The sequence below is a fragment of the Atractosteus spatula genome, chromosome 8 (assembly GCF_055471065.1).
Source record: "Atractosteus spatula isolate fAtrSpa1 chromosome 8, fAtrSpa1.hap1, whole genome shotgun sequence".
In the NCBI taxonomy this organism is placed as follows: Eukaryota; Metazoa; Chordata; class Actinopteri; order Semionotiformes; family Lepisosteidae; genus Atractosteus; species Atractosteus spatula.
Window position 1 is genome coordinate 42,787,922 of NC_142713.1, and position 18,791 is coordinate 42,806,712.

The 18,791-nt window shown below is 33.6% G+C and overlaps 2 protein-coding genes across 3 annotated transcripts in view; one reads left to right on the forward strand and one right to left on the reverse strand.

Annotated features, from left to right (window-relative positions):
* Positions 1 to 163: 163 nt before the first annotated feature.
* On the forward strand, positions 164 to 12,782 carry redic1 (regulator of DNA class I crossover intermediates 1). The gene is made up of 15 exons (XM_088922805.1): positions 164 to 186; positions 2,160 to 2,199; positions 3,800 to 3,941; positions 4,134 to 4,269; positions 5,087 to 5,147; positions 5,627 to 5,797; positions 6,002 to 6,129; positions 7,676 to 7,965; positions 8,432 to 8,492; positions 8,652 to 8,703; positions 9,453 to 9,480; positions 10,418 to 10,497; positions 11,160 to 11,639; positions 11,697 to 11,835; positions 12,556 to 12,782. Exons 1-15 carry the CDS (start codon positions 164 to 166, stop codon positions 12,780 to 12,782), a joined length of 2,058 nt encoding a protein of 685 aa, XP_088778931.1.
* A 173-nt stretch (positions 12,783 to 12,955) lies between these two features.
* slc2a13a (solute carrier family 2 member 13a) overlaps positions 12,956 to 18,791 on the reverse strand; it is a 131,054-nt gene continuing 125,218 nt past the window's right edge. Inside the window, exons 8-12 of one of the 2 annotated variants that reach the window (XM_088923623.1) lie at positions 18,283 to 18,401; positions 18,036 to 18,188; positions 16,063 to 16,212; positions 14,841 to 14,914; positions 12,956 to 14,373 (exon numbers count right to left, since the gene is read on the reverse strand). In XM_088923623.1, coding sequence (XP_088779749.1) covers positions 14,368 to 14,373; positions 14,841 to 14,914; positions 16,063 to 16,212; positions 18,036 to 18,188; positions 18,283 to 18,401 — 502 coding nt within the window. In that variant the 3' untranslated portion in view covers positions 12,956 to 14,367. Of the gene's footprint in view, positions 14,374 to 14,747; positions 14,915 to 16,062; positions 16,213 to 18,035; positions 18,189 to 18,282; positions 18,402 to 18,791 lie in introns of those variants that run through there. The other variant, XM_088923622.1, reaches the window with a different exon arrangement.

Below are 18,791 nucleotides of genomic sequence, written 5' to 3' on the forward strand. Positions count from 1 at the left end.
TCGCCGGTTACATGTACTGTATTTCTCCTCAGCCTTATTGTTAGGTTACTGATTATTAGGTTTCGGAGGTGGTGAATGAGCTCACAGTTTCTTGTCTAGTTAAGCACGATAATAAAGCAAAAAGTAAGAGACACTCGACTGTTATTTTTCTTCGAAAACTGAGATGAATTGGGTCGGAGGTACAAGGTAAGTAAAAGTCAAATTCATCTTAGCCTTTTTGATTAGATGGCGTTCAGCCGCATAGATGTTTTTATCGATTAAGTTATCTGCTGCGTCACAGAAAAATGGACAATTTGTCTGCTTCTTTCCATCTACATGTAAAACTACATTATAGACAAAGTATTTTCGGTACACTTTAGGAAAACATTTTAATATGTTGTTAAATATTATAAATATTTTAATTCAGGTGGGTAGCTGCGTCAGCATGCGTAGGCTGCAAAGGAACAAGTAATAGGTTTATTCCATGCTGAAAAAAAGAAGAAAGAGAACACAACGTTTCGGCCGTGGAGAAGGCTCCACGGCCGAAACGTTGTGTTCTCTTTCTTCTTTTTTTCAGCATGGAATAAACCTATTACTTGTTCCTAAATATTTTAATGTTATATTCGAAAGTAGTCCGTATTGCACAGTTATTGGGACAATCAACGATAAAGTTTCTCACAGAGTATGACACTCCATCAAAGGCTGATCCTAATCTCTAACCAAGTGGTGTATCTAACTTTAAGTTATGTTTATAACTTATGCCAATCTTTCTTCCTGGGGACCCTCACAGCCGCTGGTTTTCATTACTGCCGTGAATTCTTAACTGAAACAGAAGGCTGCTTGATTAGCACTCTGACCAGTTTTGTTTCTACTTAAAAGTTAGGGGCAGCATGTGGCACAGAGGTCAGCATGCCTGCTTTGCAGTGTTGTGGGCTCCAGTTTTTTCCCCTCAGTCCCATGACATACTGGTAGATTAATTGGATTCTGGGAAGACTGGCTATGGTGTGAGGGTGTGGGTGGGTGTCTGTATCTGTGTGCACCCTCTGATGGACTGGCATCGTGTCCAGGGAGTACCCCGCCTTGCACCCTTTGTTTGCCCAGAAATGTAGTAATGGATGTTAAGTTGAAGATGGTAAAGACAAGTTCCCACGTGCCTAGGAAATGGAAAAAAAGTGTTCAAATTAAATGTATTATTAGGTTTAATTGAGGGATCAATTATTTAATTGACTGCAGGGGGGGGACTAGTACTGTATGTGTGTGGGTCCCCTTGGACGAGAACCAGGAATGGGAACTTGTGATCTGTGTGACTGCATGTGTGATGTGTATGATGAATGGACAGAATTTGTACTATATACAGTAGCTGGGCAAATAGCATAAAAGATGAAAGTGTTCCACCACAAAGAGCATCAAGGTGGCAGAGTGGTAAGCATCACTGCCTCCCGGAGCTGGAGTCTGGGTTCAGTTCTGGCCCTGGGTGCTGTCTACATGGAGTTTGTATGTCTGTTAAGTGGTTTGTGTGGGTTTCCTCCAGATCCTCTGGTTTTCTCCCACGGTCCAAAGACATACTGGTAGGTTCATTGACTTTTGTGAAAATTGGTCCTGATGTGAGTGTATCTATGTTTGCCCTGTAATGCACTGGCATCCTGTCCAGTGTGCATCCATCCTTGTGCCCATTGCTTGCTGAGCTAGGCTCCAGCTCCCCTGTGACCCTTTACTGGATAAAATGGTTAGAAAATGGATGGATGTACCACCATAACTAAGCTGGAAAATGAAGAGGAAGAATAAAACAAAATGCAAGTGTGAAAGACTCACCAGTTTTATCAGACTGAATGCTTTACTGCAGTCTATACAGTAGAATACCCCCACACTGAATCAGGAAGTAGGCCATATAATGGAATTACATTAAATATATGTTCAAAGTTGTTATCTTGCTCCTTAAACAGCTTCATACTGTACGTGGAAATGAATGGTTTTTTTCTTCATAGCCGCACAATGGCTTATGGTTCCTTTTTAATTTTTGTACTATTTTTAGACTGTTTCCGTTCAGTAAAATAAAACATTAGCTATTGGGTGTTACGGTTTTTCTTTTACATCAAATCTTACATTTGGGGAATACAAAACCTTAATTTGGAACCTGTGAATTACACAATGATTTATTGTATGTTTTATTTCATCCCCAGGAACAGATTCATGTTCAAAAATGGCATAAAAAAGCAAAAGGTAAGGCTAATATGAATGCAATATCAATAACAGTTTATATACTGTAGTATTGTACAATTCAATTCTTCTGTTTTAAACTAAATTTGGAAATGTACATTTGTATAGTGTACTATAGTGAAAAAAATATATTGAAGAATAAACATCATTAAGAAAATCAAACATCATTAAGGATTCTTTATAAATATACTGTAAGGATAGTAATTTCATGCCCGCTGCTCTACTTTTGACAACCGACTAATCCCTATAATACATATAGTATCTGCTAAACAGAGACTCAAACATCATGAAGGCTGCAGCATTAATATTAAATGTTTATTTGTTACTTAAATAATTATTTTGTTATACTGTACTCTTTGGATCACTATCAAGGTGAAACATAGAGTCTTGCTCTTGATCACTGGGCAGTGCTCAAGTTGTTAATAACTAGTGGTCTGGTGCCAAGTGGTGTGTGGGTGGATGTTTTTGATTGTTGGGGAGGTTGACTTTGTAAATTCCTTTGACAATATTGAGCACTTGAATCGGATCTGTCGTAGTCATCTTTGTTCAAGACTAAGAGGGGTCCATTTCTTCAGCCTGTCAGCATCGCTCAGGACATTCCCCTTAGCACTGGAATGTATCTGGTAGCTCTTCTCAAGAATGCTTCCAGTGCAGCTGTATTGTTTTTTATGGTGACTAGAACTGGACACAATACTTGAAATGAGGTCTAAATAGTACATTGTACAGTTATAACAATTTAAATGTAAAATCTATGCATTTAAGGGTTATAACATCTTGTTTGCCTTTTTTGCTTTCCCACATCATCTAATGTGAATGGTTTGTCAACCTAAACACCTACTGTAAGCCTCTCAGTGTTTTCCGTTTTGTGTTGATATTAAATGTTTTTTCCATTGTGCATACATATAATACTTAATATTTGTCTGCAAGTTTTGTAGTTTGTATTCGTGTTGTATTTTTTTGGTTAATAAGAAAATCTTTTTTTTTTTAAATAACAATGGTGGTTCTGTTCATATTTATATTTATATTTGTTAATGCATTTCTTATATATGTCACTTTGGAGCCATGATTATCAGAAATGCTGTTAATATAATTTTTAATTGCAGTTTCTAATGTGTACTGTGTATCAGTTTGATAATTACTGTTCATTTAAACTGAAATGTTATAAGTTTCATTTTGATCCATTAGGGCAGCATGGTGACACAGGGGTTAGTATTGCTACCTTGTAGTGCTGGGGCTCTTGGTTCAACTCTGGACCTGGAGTGCTTGCTATCTGTGTGAAGTTTGTTCTCCCTTTTTTGCATGGGTTGCTCTGGGTGCTCTGTTTTCCTCCCACAGTCTAAAGACATGCTGCTGGGTTAACTGACTTCTGTAAAAATTGGTTCTGGTGTGAGTGTGTGTTAATGTCTGTGTGTGCCCTGTGATGGACTGGAGTCTTGTCCGGGGTGTATCCTGTCTTGCGCCCTTTGAGCAGTTGAGTTGGATGAAATTAATTCTAAAACATGTTTTGATTCTTGGTACTATGATAATTGAATTTGGATACCTAACATTCAGAAAAAAATATTTTAGTTATTCCCAAATTGAAAAATACCTTTTCTTTTCCGAGGAATTTTTTGGGAAGAAAAAGCTGCAAAATAAAAAGAAGCTTTTAGGAATTTCCACAAATACTCATAAAAATAATGGTGGAAGCATGGATCTGGTCACATTATATGTTGTTAATCAGATTTCAGCACAGAAAGAAACTATTGGTAAGCAATCAATTTTTGATACAGATACCAGTTATGTACATTTATTTCAGTTACCAGTTATTAGGATATATTTGGTATGATTATTATTTATGCATTTTGTATTTGGATCTAAAGTGATTTAAAATGGCATCTTTTACAAAATGATGGTAAGATGAGATACACATTTTGTGCGCTCAATATTATTTATTGCAGACGCACCAAAAAAAGTGAAGCATTTGCATATAATTAAGGAAGACAAAGGATCTATAAGGCAGAAAGTTTTAGACCTGCCAATGTCACCATGTCCACCTTCAAGACTGTGTCTTGAAGAAGGTCAGCCTCAATACAGGTAAATTAAAAGTGAATTTGAATTACAGTACCTCGGTTTAATGGACTTTGTTTTAACAGACTTCAGATTTAAAGGACAAAATCTGCTTAGGGGGAATTTTGTTTGTAAAATCAAAAATACAGGACTTTCCCCACAATAACAGGGACATGTACAAATAATGAAAAACAATAAAACGTTTACAATTCAGGAAAATCAATGGTGCCCTGAAGGGGTTTGTCAGATGTGTATGATGTATTTCGTATGTGTTAATGAATTTTATACAATATATTCATGACCCATGAAATAAAGAGTTTGCGAAGAAACAATTTTCATTCACTGTGTTCATTGCAGTTGCTAAAAATAATTACAGTGATCCAGAAGACATATATATTGTATAAATATTTTTTTCCCGAAGCAATAGTGTGTTTTGGGTCCTGAAAAAACACCATTTGTGCTTTCATGGACGTTTGGCAGTAACTGACCCTCCTTTTCTCCTATTAGTCTGTTAAACGGAGGGTTAACTGTTCTACAATTTTATAAAGTACAGGAGTGGTAAAGCAGAAACGGAGTGATCATCTTTAAAAATGAGAAACATATACCATTGAACCTGAAGGTGATTTTAGTTATGTTATAGTTCAGATTGGTTAGATCTTTAAATTAATAATTTTAATATCTGTCAATACTGCTATTACTAGCATGCAACAGCTCTCACAAGGACAAGCAGTGGATAGATGGAATAATTCAGAAGATTTGCACAAAACTATACAACTCCTTAATTTATATAAAAAAATCCCATTTATACAAAATGTGAAATACTAATTGCTTTTAATTTTTGTAGTGTCCATGATTTGGGCTTAAGAAACAAGAGTTATCTTAAACAGACTCTGAAATACAAACAGGTAAGAGTTATAGTTGTACCAGATTTACCCTGGTTAGCAAAGGAAAATATAAAGAGTTGCTCACTAGAGGTATTATCAAGCACATGAAAACTCATCTGGACACGATTAACAGATGAAATTCTCACAGTTTAAAAGTTATAAGCTATACTGTACATGTTTATAAGACGTCAGACTTGAAATGCTAAAGATGCTAAAGAGAAATAAGGCCTAAATAAAAAGAATACTGTATATAAAAATCTAAAGAAAAATAAAGACTAAAATAGTAATATTATAATCAATATATTCTAGAAATATATTAATATGATATTACAGATATTACAATTATTGATATATATATTATAAAAAATGCTATAAATATTTACAAATATTTACAGCAATTAGTACATACAGTATATGGTTAGTGTACCAAAACACATTTCTTAAAAGTATACATACCTGTATCTGCTTGCACCATTTATTCTAATGATCCTTTTTTCTAGCTTTCTCCAGTTATGGAATCCAGTTTTTCAGATTGCAGCAATATAGAAAAACAGGAATCAGTACCTGATAGCTCAAGAGCAGTGTCTTGCTTTTCATCCAAAAACCCTGTTGAACAGAAGACACAATATCATTCCTCAGATCTGTGGGAGTCATCTTGTGCTGAGACTGAGGTATTAAGTCTATTTAAAAATTTACAGTTTGGAGAAGGTGTAGTGTTAAAATAGCTAACTCAGAAACATATGAAAGTTTTATAGTAATAAAAACAGCACAAAGTTTCATAAACAAGATTAGCACAAAACTTTTCTAAAATTGTAATCAAATTTTTCCATACAATATATGAAAATACTAACAGGATTTTTTGTTTGTATTGGTAGTTTCAGCCTTTTTGTCATTCAGGAGTGGACAGAAATGACGATTATTGGATACCATTGTCGAAAGAAACACAACAGCAGGACCAAGCGACATCACAGTTTGGATATACACTCGAGAAATCGCAAAACATGTAAGTTGTTAAGAAAATAAAGTTTTATATAATTATCATCAATTTAATTATTTTGAATTTGGTTTTGTTTTACTTATTAGACCCGAATTAGACTTTACATCTACAGTAACGAGCATTTGGGTGATTAAAAAGGTAATATCTCTATTTTCTGTTAAAAGGTCTGAATTACAGATTTAATAAAACAAATACTGCATCACATAACAAATACATTCAATTCATATTTTGACAAAATTACTGTCAACACTGTCAGAATTATACATATATATCATGCATTATCCAGCGTTGAACTAATAGCAAGATAATAACCCAAAGCATTCTACAAAGGATTTTCATCCATAAATGAATGATTATACTGTAGTTACAGCCATTTCAGTGCCCTGAATTCCATCTAGATATTGTGGATTGACTTTAAAACAGGTTTCAAGTAAGAAACCTAAGAACTGTAGACTAATGGACCCAAATTATATTTGTTGAAGAATGGTGAAAAATCTCTGCAAGTATACCATTAAGTGAAAATTAAAAGCTGAAGTTTGGAAGGAATATGTAACGAACGGTTCTTTCGGACCCTATGCAGACGACACAATCCGGAGAAGTGAGGAAACACTGGGGAAAAAGTCATGCAGGAATACGGGGATGAAAACAGGGGCGTGTCCATGCAGTGCTGGTGATCCGGGGAGGTGTGGCCGAGGCAAACAATCCAAAGAATAAGTCCAAGGGAGAATCCAAAAAAACAAGCAAAAGTCCATGGCCGGGTAATCCATCCAAAACAAGGGATTAAAAACAGGTGCCGGGTCGGGACCGGCGGGGGGAACAGGAACAGGACCAGGAGCAGGAAGCTAAAAGCATAACGAAGCCAGGTGCAACCAGGTACCGGGCTCGCACGATGTGGAAATCAGATGCAGAGCCACGATTGGCGACTGCGTCTGGCTTTTAAACGGAAACAGGAAGGAGACTGGAACAAGGGGCAGGTACGGGGAATAGGGCAAACAAGGAAGAGCCGGAGTGCCCTTAAGGAGGAGGGACTACAATCGTGACAGAATAACTGTGACAAGTCACACAGAGCTGTACCTAAACTCCAGATATATGAAATTGGCTATACTGTATATTTATCTCAAACACAAACAGCTCCCTTCGCAGCATCCCTTTGGTTTATTCTGTCTTGCTCCCGTTGCTTGCTGGGTTAGGCTCCTATAGTTTCAGTGATGAGCAAAAAAACAAATTTATAGAGGGAGTCAACTTATCGCAAATACATCAGATTTCCTATGTGGTGTTACTGTCATTTATACAAATCTACATTCTTACTTTTACTACATAACACACACATTAGGTATACTGTACCTACACACATGAGGTATTTTATAGTTAGCTCTGTTGCAAATGGAAGCCCTACGTTTTGGAGTCACTGAAGGGAAGATGTGATTGCTCATTAAATGCAAGATAAATATGTTTTTAATATATAGATGTGATAACCAAAAGTCCATGTCTTGCAACAACGTTTTTCTGATATGGAACCGTAGTTCAACAGTCTTCAATCTGAAATTTGCAGTGCACTCGTCGGTGACAAGAGAACTACATTTACTCATAATCAAGAAGATTCAGGTTACTTTGATACAGATGCTTTCATTGAAGCCCATCTGCTGCAACAAGACCGGCAACTGGAAAGTGTCTTCACTGGACCTGAGGAAATGTTTAGTACAAATCTAAGAAAACCAGAGAAAACAACAGGTCACATTTTGCCAACAGCAGATTACTCTCATATCTTTATTGAAGAAAAAGAAGAGGACAAAAACCACAGTTTTGTAGTTTTTGAAAATGGAAAGAGATCCAGTGGTCAAGGTCAGCAATGTACATTCATTTTAAAATGTATTTTTACTTCATTACTTTTTATTGTAATTAAATACAAAACAATAAAGAATATTTCAGGGACTTCAGGTCTATTGAACTGTAGTTTGCTGTTATGTAAGAATGAGAGTTCAAGAAGATAGTTTGAGTATTTTTTTCTGTTCTGTCAAAGGTTTTAATTTATTAGATTTTTTTAAAATTTAAATTTAAAAATGTGATATTCTATTTTTAAAAGTTGTTCAAGTTGTGAAAGTAATGTTTTGAATTGGTATAGTGTTTATAAAAACTGCATATGTTTCGTCTTCCTGTAATTTGTGTTTACAGAGAATATAAAAATTAAATAACTTGTAAATGAACTAATTGTAAATTAACTCATTAATTGCTGCTCAAGTGCTGTAGTTTATGAAAAGAAAATATATTTTGATATTTTGAACACATTAAAAAGTATTTGTCATATTAGGATATTCACAGAATTGTAAGGAAAAGATTCATCTTGAAGGAAATCCACCTCTGTACAGCAAGTAAGTATGAACTTTGGTGCATTGTAAATTAATATGAATTTGCTAAAGCTATAAACAGAAATTGCTAGTAAATATTTAGTTGTGTGCCTAAATATACAAAAAAAACAGATTCAAATATATGTTTGCTGTTTTTTCATGTGAGTATACCTTTTTATTAAGGAATCTTCAAGAAAGCAAATCCAGTCAACCAGAAGATGTCTTTCTGTTTCAGGTAAGAATATTACTTATATGGCATAGTGCTGACAGACTTTTCTCACTCTCTGGGGATTGAGTATTTCTACGATATATTACTAACCTAGAGCCAGAAATTGCATGGTGGTATGGTGGTTGGTACTGCTACAGTATCTCTGAGCGCTTGAGACCAGGAATTGATAACTAAAAGAGGAACCTCCTGTGTGATGTTTCATTGTTCTCCTTATATTCTCATTAGGTATCTTTTCCAGATCCTTTTGAATTTCCAAAGACATGCTGGATGAGTGATGAGCAAAAAAACTGAATTTGTAGAGGGAGTCGCCTTATCACAGATGCATAAAATTTCCAATGTGGTGTTACTGGAGTCTGATTTACACAAGTCTACATTCTTACTTTTACTACATCACACACAATAAACACTTTTTTTCTTAGATCTTTAAATTTACTTGCACATCATAATGTAAAAAGATTATAGGTGCTTTGTCTTGTAGTGATGTCACGTGTTGCACTGGCTTCAACTTATTGCCGTCTTTTTAATATTACATTAGTTATGTAGGTTTTCAACACTAAAACAGCTTTAAAATAGATGTAGTTTCAAGCATAATCAAACCACAGAGAAAGTGAGAACAGGATGCAAAACCATCAAATCAATGGATGTAGTTAAAAAGTACTGGAGAATGGGGAAAAGGCCATTTTACCTTTCCTACACAAAATATGCTGGAATCACTTACTAAAATTAATTACTGTTTGTATCTATATTTTAAACAGGTTTCTAAAAAAATGGAGTCTGGACAATGTAAGTTTTACCTTTCATATTGTTTTTTTTTTGTCTACATGTAAAAAGTTTTGTTTCAAACTTTAATACAGTTTGATAAGTAGAGTAAGAACTTGTGTTAAATTAAATGATGCCTAGAAAAGTATATCAATTACAAAATTGTAAGATACAAAATTCAATCTTGTAAGTTTCATTATTTTTTCAAAATTTAAAAGGAAACAACCAATCTAATTGAAAATGATGTAATTTTCAACTTCATTCTGTTGACTGCTAACACTAAAACATTAAAAGAGAAATTGTTTATGCAATATCGTGACACACACCTCTTTTTACATTTTATGCAAAAATTTTACTAAATAATGTAAAAATGTAAAAAGTTTGTTATACTTGAGAAAATTATTAGATGTCACCATAGAATGTCATAACTCTGCATGGACTTCTGAGCCAAAACCATTATATTTTTTAAATGTTTCATGCTTCTTAGGTAAGATCAGAATAGTTTACAATGTATAGAGAAAGGATGACTTTGGGATCGGACTCCATTGTACAAACATGTTTGACTTATTTTAAAAACAAGAATCTGAATTTTAAAGTTTAAAAGTTATTTACTCCATTAACAGAGTTAATATAAGATATAACTGTGTAAAACTGTCTCTTGTCAAGCTGCTGCTGAAATACAACAATTTAAATAAGGGTCTTCTCAAAACATAATGTCATAAATTATAATGGCTAAACTGATAATCGAACTGGAAATTGGGAGTGGATGTTTCTTTCTAAACAAATAATATAGTTATTAGCTCTCATTAAAATGTGTGAGAATGTTGTGGTGAAGTTACATATAGGTGTCCTGAGTTTTCTTGGAATGACTTGTATGGAGGAGTAAGAGTAAGTAAAAAAATAATGTACTTAATTACAATATCTGAAAGTGTATTTATAATTAAAATTGTTCATTTTACAGCACCCAGTGATTCTATCTTGAGCTATGGATCTCAAAGCTATTCTCCTCGGGAAAGTTCTTTAAGTACATTTTCTGATTTTGTAAGTTTGCAATGTTACCTTTTACCTTTGTGTAGAAAAGTCTGTCAACACTGTGAATTAAAATTTCCATAATTTATAGTTTACTGGATAACTTTTAGACAATCTCAAATTTGACTCTTCTCCCTCCCATAACTTCAATCTGAGAACATAACAGATATTCTTCTTTTGGGGTTTCTGCTTGGAATATGTCCTCATCCATTCTGTCCAGCAAATTTCAGCGAGTACTAGCTCTCTGTCTACTTCCAGGTCACTACAGCTTCTTCCACTGCCCACCACACCACCACAGAGTTCCAAACTCAAGCTAGTCCCACTAGCTGCCAGTGGTGCCACCCGTTCACTGACCTGTGTCTATCACCCACATTATACGTGCTTCTCATCCACTAATGTTCTTATAAAACATTGTATGTCTGAATCTACTCAATCACACAAGCTTAATTATTTAAAAATTGGGAGTACATAAAGACTTATGGAATGGAATCCTTATTTAACCCAGGGAATGGGTGTATTTGACTAATGCATACTTATGGGGTATTTTAGGATCAAATATATAGGTTCCCAAAATAGAAATCCGAGTATGGTTGTCTGTTATAAAATAATTATGAAACATGAACTAACTAACTAATTTTGACTAATTTAATAATTACTTTTTTAAATCTTTTCAGTCAGAGGAAGACTATAATAACTCACAAGTCAGTGGACCTGTGCCTGCAGCACTCTTTACAAAAAAACACAATGGAAAAATTTTGTGTTCAAAGGCTAATGGAACAGGTGACCACAACAGAAATGAAGACAGGAAGAATGTGGAATGTCAAAATGTACAATTGCAACTGAAATCCAGGTTTAACTCTCCAAATGGCTTTAGGTTAACTGAGAAAAAACATGTTTCCTACATTATGGAAGTTGGAACTCAAACTGACAGTATTTTTAATGTTGAAAAATCAGACTCTGCAACACAGTGCAATCTTGGAAAATTGTGTGAAGCCTGTGGATTTGCTTCGGAATCAAATTCAATTACTGAAAAACTAAAAATAACCAACAGAGGGCAGACTAGTTCAGAGAATGAGATCATGGACTCCATGTCAGATTCATCTAACTTGAATGTCCATACTGAAATGGAATATATCACCTTAAAAAAACTGACAGTGAAAGAACAGCAAAATGACATGACTGCTTCAGGAGAGATTTCATCCAATTTAAAGGAAACCAAGAATTTAATTGATTTAAATGAAACCAACTGCAAATCAAAACATGATATTTTTGAAAGTCTGAAATGCAGTGTATCTACAAATCCCAAGAGCATCCAGCTGCATGTCTCCTCCAACATGAGACTTTTTAATGGTAATGACAGAAGAAAAATGCATCTAACCAGAATTATCTAAAAAAGCTAAATTAGTAAAACAAATATATTTTAAAGTATGCATACAGTAAAATACATATATAATATCGCTACTGAAGCAGTGTGTAGTAAATCTTGACTTGAGGGTTGTAGGTTCATATCCTGAGTCCCTTGAGCAAGGTAATTTACTCAGATTGTTCAATAAATGTCCTGCTGTGTATGCCATCATCATGAAAATGTGTTCTCAATTGACTTGCTACTTAGTTAAAAATGTCCATGAGACAGCTAAGATTTTCAAATTACATTAATACTGTACCCTTCCATTTGAATCTAGTTGTGATGGACTAACCTATTCAATACAATAATTCATTTTGTATATTTTTATGCACATTTGAATTTACAATTGCCAAAAGAGCAACGATCCCACCAAAAATTATACCATTGTACAATACTGTATGCATAAAATAATTATAGATTAAATTAGGATTTTTCAATGAACTGCTTTAACTCTCACACACATCTGATCTATTATGACTTCCAACTAAATAGGATTCCTGGAATATATCTAAACATTTATTGTTTATCAGATAGTTTCATGAGTTATTTTAACACTTATGTATCATTATGTGTCTACTGTATCACATAAACATTTGAAGACAAAATATCATTAAAAAATCACAAGTTGCATAGTAGTTTATAAAATGTTATGTTTTTTTTAACAGGGTCAACAAAAGATGAGCTCAACTTGAAAACCTGTAGAATTGGAGCAATACCAATTTGCCAAACTTTGTACGATGAAAATCAAACTGACAGTTTTGTGGATATGAATGGCAATTACAGTAAGGATAAAGAATATGAAAGCACAGTCAAAAGGAATTCAGAAGAGACGAAGACACTGCATGAAATTGCAGACATTTTGTTAATGTTAGGACATAAAAAGATTCAGTAAAATTTTGTTTATATTTCATAATACCTGTAATAGTGTTTTTAGAGTAAACTATTTGCTTATTTTAAAATATAGATACCTCAACACCAGAAAACTGAAATATGAATAATTTATTAATGTACACCAATATATTTGTTAGAACTTCCACCTCTTACGAAAAAAAAACACACCAAACATTGCTATATAATTAACTTTATTTAGTCCATTTACAGTGATAAAAGTTCATGAATATATGTAGATTTATATAAAGATAAACTCTAATAAAACATTTTACAGCAACAATAACCAATTAAACTATACAGCACAAAATTCATAAGTATTGTTCCACTCTTATATTTCATAAACTGTATAAACATTTTTTCTTTTATCAATTACAATTGATTCACATAGGAAAATTGCACCTATCCACTATAAATAACTCAAGAGGCCCTGCCTGGTGGTTAAAGCAAAGACAAATAATAAAACCTGGCTTGCCAAGAGCTGGAAGCGTTATCTTTAGCAACACTGCAGTCAAATACCAGATATAAATACTAATTTTATGTTGAATTTAAAGAAAAGAAATTTGACATACGACATGTCATATCAGATAAACTCAACATTTTAATTTGTACACGTATGTTGTCTTAATAGGTGATAATGTTTTGCACATTAAAAGACCTATTAATAAAGCTTTTCTAATTTTGTGGAAAGAAAAACTGATGCAATACTACCTGGTTTAGTGTGATAACAAATATATAATTTTTTTCATGAATCAAAACATTATTTTTCCTTAATAATTTCTTAATTTTCCTGAAACTAGACAACCCACAGCAGAATATTCTTTTGCAAATACAGTTAATGAACATGAAGTGAATCCCCCATAACCAAGCCTACATTAACTTTAAAAATGAAATATACAACATATTTCAAAATCATCATTGAACAGTTCTGCAATTTTACAGTTTCTAGACTGAATTATAGTATTAAACAGAAGTCTTGACAAAACATGTAATACATCAGGTCTTGGGTAAACACATAATTTGTCACAAAACAGTATTAACTTGTAGCAGTGATGTTAAAGTAGAAACGTACACTACTGAAGAGACTGTTGATACTGTTAGAAGTCATTTGCTGTTGTCACAGATAACGCACAACTTATTTTCAATCACCTCAAAAACTGACTACAGTCAGCTAGACTCTAAACTATGGATGACTGGCTATAGAGGTGTGTTTACATTATTATACCACCTAAAATAGAGTATTTGTGTTTACTACCATGTATTAAAACATTTTCAAAGTACATTATTTTTTACATTTACAGTATAACACATTTATCCCACTCTGCCATGTAAGGTAAGATATGCAATTTATTTGTACACAAGGCTACAGAGGAAGACAAATAAAAGCTCCAAAAAATGTACAACTACCTTTTTATTAAAAGAAAATTGGTATGACATTTCATATGCAACAACTGTAAACATTTTACCAGAAATTAAAAGTAAGATAAAATAAAATATGTTGTGTACAAAAATACCCTCTGCTTCTGGTCTGGAGAATAATATTTCTGGTAATTCACTCATCTTCTTGGTTAGGTACAATTATGCAAATATTAAAGCTGAAAAACATGAAAAAAAATCTCAACTGAAATGAAAAAAAATAATATATAAAATAAACGGATGATGGTAAGACATAGTGTGTAGCATGAAAGCATGGCACAGCATATCCAATTATGATTTAAACAAGGCAACATAAAAAGGAATATTCACTCTGAATTTAGATTAATTCTTGTGATTTATAAAGAGAATCCTCATAAAGAATTATAATCTTCGTAATTATAAAGCTATATGTGGTTGCATTTTATACTGGGTTTTAGACCACATTTAATACTAAAATAGAGTTATAACAACTTTTGTCAGAAGGAAATGTAAATATTGTACTGACAAGAAAGAATCCCTATACTAATTGTTTTAAAAAAAAAGCTGTTTAATGAATTAAATAATGTTTTCAATTACAATATTTTTTTTTACCTGTCAAACTTATACAGGTACTGAAGAGTTTTTTAATACACACTTAAATACTTACACAGATATATGCAATTTCATTTTCAGGTCCCGTGTTCTCCTCTCTGTGTATAACTGACCCGTAATCTTGTGAAACTACAAAATTCAATACTGTGGATTTTAGGAGTGTATTCATACATTCCATAATACTAGTAATAATAATTTACTGATTTTATATTCTTAAAGGCTGCATCTGACACAAGGCACTTTACCCACAAAAACTTAGTAACATGAATTATGTTTAAATTAATGTATCAAGTATCATCTTTATAACACTGAACTATTTATACTAAATAGTATAAATGTTATACTTTATACTACAAATGTATACAAAACATATGTTCTGCTTAAAAATATAAACAATAAGGATGCAGCAAAGTTACAGTGATTGGAACCAATTCTAACACTTAACATGGCACAATTCTGATATTGTATAAATTTTTAAATAGTAAATTATACCAAGTATTATTTTGTTAGGAATAAGTACGCCACCACCAATTAGAGAAAACCACGGAAATATAACTAAAACATTATATACAGCAAAATTCTGAGAGTCATTTGACAAGTCAGAGATTGTAAAGACATGTTAAGTAAAGCACAGCATTATATGGCCTATTTCAGAACGTTCAGCTGTATTTCTCAAAATCAAAAGTGCTTTGTTCTCAATTACAGAAGTAAACTATACTTCAACATACAGTACAGGTGCGATAAGGCGTTGAGACACCTAACTTAAATTACTTTGTGAGAAACATTTTCTTTTAAAGTCCAGGCTTGTTTTTTTTAATTCTTAGGTTTAGTTGTTTTAATCCTATGTCACTCATAATATTGTGTGTCATTTATGAGGATGAGGAAATTATGGTCTAATCTTGTCATCTATTAATTAAAAGGATAAATCTGATCAAGCTAAATGATTATGTTGCATGGAATGGTTCATTACAGAGAAAGGAGAAAATTAAGATGTAAATAATGCCTTGGATTGTCTGGCGGAAGAAGAGCTCAATAGGTTTAATGAACATATTTTTTCATCAAATATGAGAGTACACTGGAATATTAATGAAGATAACACAATTCTGAAACAGACCAGAAGCAGGGTAGTGAGGTCACCAATAACTGCTCATCCCCAGAAGGCCTTTAAATTACTAAATGACTAGGCAGTAGCATAAATTATTATTCTACATCAGAGGCATCATTGTCAGAAAGATGGTAATTGCTTCCTTTTACCCTAATATATTCAATGTGTCTACCTTCATCAGAATCTGAAGCCCCACATGTACATAACTGGTTTTCAAATAATGATTCAATTTCCTCTAGTCGTCTTCCTTTTGTCTCTGGAAGGCAACCAAAGACAAAGAGAAATCCTACAGTTGCAAGTCCTGAATAAAGAAAGAATGCACCTGAAAAACAATGACAAAACATAATTTAACATGGAAACATAGGATTTGACTTGGTAACATACATAAAAGCAACGGTTTTGATGTAAACTAAATGTAACTTTGCAAAGGTATTGAATATAGTTAATTCATTAAAGTGACATTTTTTGTACATTTGTGGTACAGCTCATTTGTTAAGTGTTATTTCAAGTGCTTCTGTACTAATACAGTATATCGTTCTCCATGTCCCTAGGTGAAGTAAGAAATGCCCTTGCTAAGTCACCTTCATCTAGGTGCAGAGTGGAGGATAAGGGAGACATTTACCTGTGGCACCAGACATGCAATAACAAGAATCAAAATAAGTCCTTTGTATAAAAAATAACCACCTCATTGATTTATGGAATAAAAATAAAACACAAAAGCTAACAGGTGTTCAGTCAGTGAAGGCAGTTTTTTGGAGAGTAGGTTAAATTTGAAAGCCTTGAATCTGGGATACCTCATTGGAATACCATTACAGTTTGCCAAGATGTGGCACACAATTACTGAAGTACAGTACCACTACAGTGGAGGGGAACAAGGCAGAGTAATGGTTAGGGCTCTGGATTCATGGCTGGATGGTTCTATTCAGGCCCTTCTCTGAACACTACTGTTGTATTCTCCAGCAAAGTACTTTACTCCTACTAGCTCCAGTCCACACATCTGTACAAATAGACACTTATATTACTAGATATGGTAAGGGGTAGCATCCCTTCAAAAGGAAAATAATGCTCCTGTCCACTTAACACAATGTCAAAGAGTGCCACACCGATCCTCAATCATCAGTCATCAATTACTGCTAAGTCTCTTGTGGTCATAGTGGAACTTACAGTATGAAATATGGGAAAACTGACAGTTTTCAAGGAAAGCAGGCACAGTTCTCATCGGTCCTAAGCTAGTCTGAGGATTGTAGAGGTTACTTCAACAATTATGGATTAACAATTTAGAACTGTGAAACTGACAGCACCATCACTGCCTTCTAGACTAACCTTAGCTGCGCTCAGAAGATAAGCAAGCCTCGGCCTGGTCAAAACTGAAATGGGAGACCTCAAAGATTGCCACTGTAAGTGTTGTTAGTAAATTTCCAAACCAATACCCCAGTATGGCGACCAGGGACACTTAGTGCAGTAGAAGAATGACATGTTAAACAGAGGTCCTGACTACTTGGTCATGAAAAATCCCATAGTACCGTTTGTAAGAGTGAAGGTATTGACCCCTGTGTCCTAGCTAAGTTCCACTATGGGTTTGTGCTCTCTGCCTGCTTAAAAAAAGTTCCCCCTTAATTCAATTGGTGAAGCAATTTTACAATTCTCTGCCTGTTCTTCTCTGTAGTAGGGCTGATGGTGGAGTGGCTACTGTGTGTCGCTCAGCTGGATGATACACATAGTGAATTAAAATTGGTCCTCTCCTGTGCATAAAGCAATCTGCCATCCTTTGGGATAAAAGGTGCTACTGTATATAATGCAATTACCTGCAAATGTGTGGAGGGAGAGACAGTAAAAATAATAAATTGGAGATGACCAAACTTAAAATTAGATTAATAATTTAAAATAAAATAAAAATAAATATGCTCTCTTAAAAATACAATTTAGTCTATTTTTTGGTTTGTAACAACTAATGGGCAATGTATTTCTTGACTTAAAATAAAGTTATGGAATTTTAAAATTCTATAATATTTATATGTATATATTTTTAATATCAAGAGTTTCAATACAATGCTGACTCATTTTCAGTATTCCATCATTACTAAACCATTAACCATTTTCATCATGCTTGCTTATCAAGTAACTATTAATTTAAAAAACTCTTACCATAATAGGTGAGGTATTGAGCCACATGAAGGAATGTCAGCGACACCAGCACATTAAACGTCCAATTCACTCCTGCTGAACAGGCATTCCCTGTGCTTCTGGCCCACAGAGGATAGATTTCAGAGTTCACTGTCCAAGGCATGGGTCCCATTCCTAAGAAAAGCATGATAAAATTAGTAGAAAATTAAATAAAGTAGAAAGTAAGAGAATTTACAATAATAAATGAATCGTTGATTTGAAATCTTACCAGGTGCAAAACACATCAGGTATAAAATAAGGCCCAGAAGTGCGGTCCAGGAATAGGGTGTGGGACAGTAATTGTAAGCCCAAAATATTCCATCTTTCATCACCGTTGCATTTGAGCACCTAAAGAAAACCAAAACATTTCAGATCTGATTTTCAGACAAAACGTATAAGTGCTTACATACTGGTAAGGAAGATGAAGGTTAAAGCTTTTGTGCATTGTTGTTGACAAAAATCCTAAAGCCTACAAATATCAATGACATCTTAAACTGATTAAACCTTAATGTAACAAAATTCATTGGAATTGTTTCAGTTTTTAAAAAAACGTTGTGTGCATTGATATTTCCACGATTTACAACACATATTCCACCAAAGTAATCCTTTCATAAAACTGCATAAATTTATTTTCATTTTCACACCATTAACAGAACTAATTTACACACTATTAGCTAAGCAATTATTTTATCAACTACCACACATGATGCTGATCTAGAGATGACAACAATCATGTTT